The sequence below is a fragment of the Salmo salar genome, chromosome ssa17, assembly GCF_905237065.1.
Source record: "Salmo salar chromosome ssa17, Ssal_v3.1, whole genome shotgun sequence".
In the NCBI taxonomy this organism is placed as follows: domain Eukaryota; kingdom Metazoa; phylum Chordata; class Actinopteri; order Salmoniformes; family Salmonidae; genus Salmo; species Salmo salar.
In genome coordinates, this window is record NC_059458.1 from 68,024,974 (window position 1) to 68,027,321 (window position 2,348).

Consider the following 2,348-nt stretch of genomic DNA (forward strand, 5'->3'; position numbering starts at 1 on the left):
ACTTGAGGGTAATAGTGGAGGGAAAGACAACACTGCAGCTAGGCTTTTGTTCCACGTCTTCAGATGAATGGACTAATTGGAAGTGGCTCTGGATAAGAGTGTCTGCTAAATGACAAATGTAAACGTAGCTCTAAGACTTGATTTAACTGATAATGCTCTTAAATAACTAAAGACTATTGAACACTTTGTGGATTTAAAAGCTGAATCAGTTGTTACTTTTGGCATGAAACAAAACCATGCACCTACTGCACTTCTCCAGGACCGGAGCTGCTATTCCCTGTTGTACAGTCATGTGATCGAGCTATAAACAGATGATCATAAAATGTGTACACAAAACTCTGGCAACATTTACATATCCAAGGTGTACATTTATTTTTGCATTCAAAATGCTGTGTAGTCAATACTTTAACTTGTACTTGAGTCGTTGCTCAACCTACGTACTGTCTGAACGGATGCTAATAAATGTGACACTAACCAACCACTTATGTCACTTATGTTGAAATATATCTAGTACAGTGGCGTGTGCTGTGTCATTCTGTGGTAACAACACCGCTTATTTAGGATGCAAATGAGATCAAGGTGTGTACGAGTCTTTTAAATGTAAGAGGCGACCTACCAAAAGTAGCACTGGTACTTTTAAGTCCTTTGAGTAGAACTAGGACGCCATAGCCTGGTAAAACCATTCTGAAAGCTGTGCTCAGCATGATTCAATGGGGAGCGCAGCATCCGGTCTGGTTTAAACCAGGCTAAGGACATTAACAATCCTTGGTGAAATCTAGCAGCTTTGACTGGTGACTTAATTCCAGTAACAACAACATGCTTCTTTTTAATCATTTGCTCATTTTTATTCAGCAGAATTTTTTAATACAACGACAAGGTCTGTCATAAGGAAACAAATTCAAACACTGTTTCTGCTACGGCATACAGAGACAGAGAGAGAGAGAGAGAGAGAGAGAGAGAGAGAGAGAGAGAGAGAGACAGATCATCATGTCACCATCATATGTAAACATTACAGAAAGAGGGAGGAGGAAGATGAGAAAATTCTGTTTGTCAAGGTGTTCTGGCCACGAGAGAGAGAAGAAGAAGAAAGACGAGAATGAAACACTCCCAACATAAACGTCATTAAATGTCATATCACATAGCTATACATCAAGGACAGAAATAAGCTCGTCCGGTTGGTGTGGCTCTCGAAGCTAGCTTTTTAAAATAAACTTCATAAAACACAGCATTATTCATTTCTTGTCATTCATTAAGGAAGCGTTTCTCTCTGCAAAAAGCTGTTAATAATACAAGGGAATGGATCCTCTGCTTAAATCCCCCTTCTCAAGGCCTAGCCCCTTTCCTGCACAACGGACAGGAGGGATTGGCTGTGGTAGGATAGGTTAAGGTAGCGAGGCGCATGATTAGCTGACGTGGGCGTATGACGTCACTAATCAGGAAACGGGTTGAAAGGATGACATGGCAATTAACGGAGCTCTGCAGCGGGGGGGAAGGAACATGGTAAGAACAACTGGTAGTGGCTCAGGAAGGGCGGAGAAGAGGAAGGATTGGACAGTCACTGTTTTTATGAGTTCATAGCTATAGCATGCTCTTTCAGAGTCAAGAGGGAAGAGGAGGAGGAGGAAGGGATGCGCAGAGTCGCAGGAGAGAGGACCGCTAGGATGAACATGGAATAAAAGGAAGAGAGAGAGAGAGAGTCAATGCTTGTCCTTTACTTTGTTTTATTTTCGTTGAATTGTTTTCTGTCACTTTTTTTCGTCCAATGAGTGCATCTCGTCTTCCGCGTTGGTCTTTGAAATGGCGCCGTGCGGTTTTCATTTTTTTAGTTTGTAGCCAAACTCGTCTGCGTCGTCGTCGCGGAAGTCTCCGTAGCGCCAGATGTTGAGCTGAGATAAAACATGAGACAGAAAAGACCATGAGCGCTTAGTGAATAGCTGACAATAAAACAGACAAGCAACAGTCTCACATTAACCTTCACTTCAAATGGGGAGCCTCAGCCTCCCCCCGAGAGAGAGAGAGAGAGAGAGCGAGAGAGAGAGAGAGAGAGAGAGAGAGAGAGAATGAGAGACAGGGGCAGGTAGACAGAGGTTGAAAGGTAGAGAGAGAGAGAAAGAGAGAGAGAAAGAGAGAGAGCGAGAGACAGGGGCAGGTAGACAAAGGTTGAAAGGTAGAGAGAGAGAGAGAGACAGGGGGAGGTAGACAGAGGTTGAAAGGTAGAGAAAGAGAGAGAGAGAGCGAGAGACAGGGGCAGGTAGACAGAGGTTGAAAGGTAGAGAGAGAGAGAGAGAGAGAGAGAGAGAGAGAGAGAGAGAGAGAGAGAGAGAGAGAGAGACAGGGGCAGGTAGACA

General features: G+C 43.7%; 1 protein-coding gene across 1 annotated transcript in view; it reads right to left on the reverse strand.

Moving 5' to 3' along the window:
* Positions 1–820: 820 nt before the first annotated feature.
* LOC106609571 (staphylococcal nuclease domain-containing protein 1) overlaps positions 821–2,348 on the reverse strand; it is a 341,791-nt gene continuing 340,263 nt past the window's right edge. Inside the window, exon 24 of the mRNA XM_045700024.1 lies at positions 821–1,886. Within this exon, the coding sequence (XP_045555980.1) occupies positions 1,815–1,886 (72 nt within the window). The 3' untranslated portion in view covers positions 821–1,814. The remainder of the gene's footprint in view (positions 1,887–2,348) is intronic.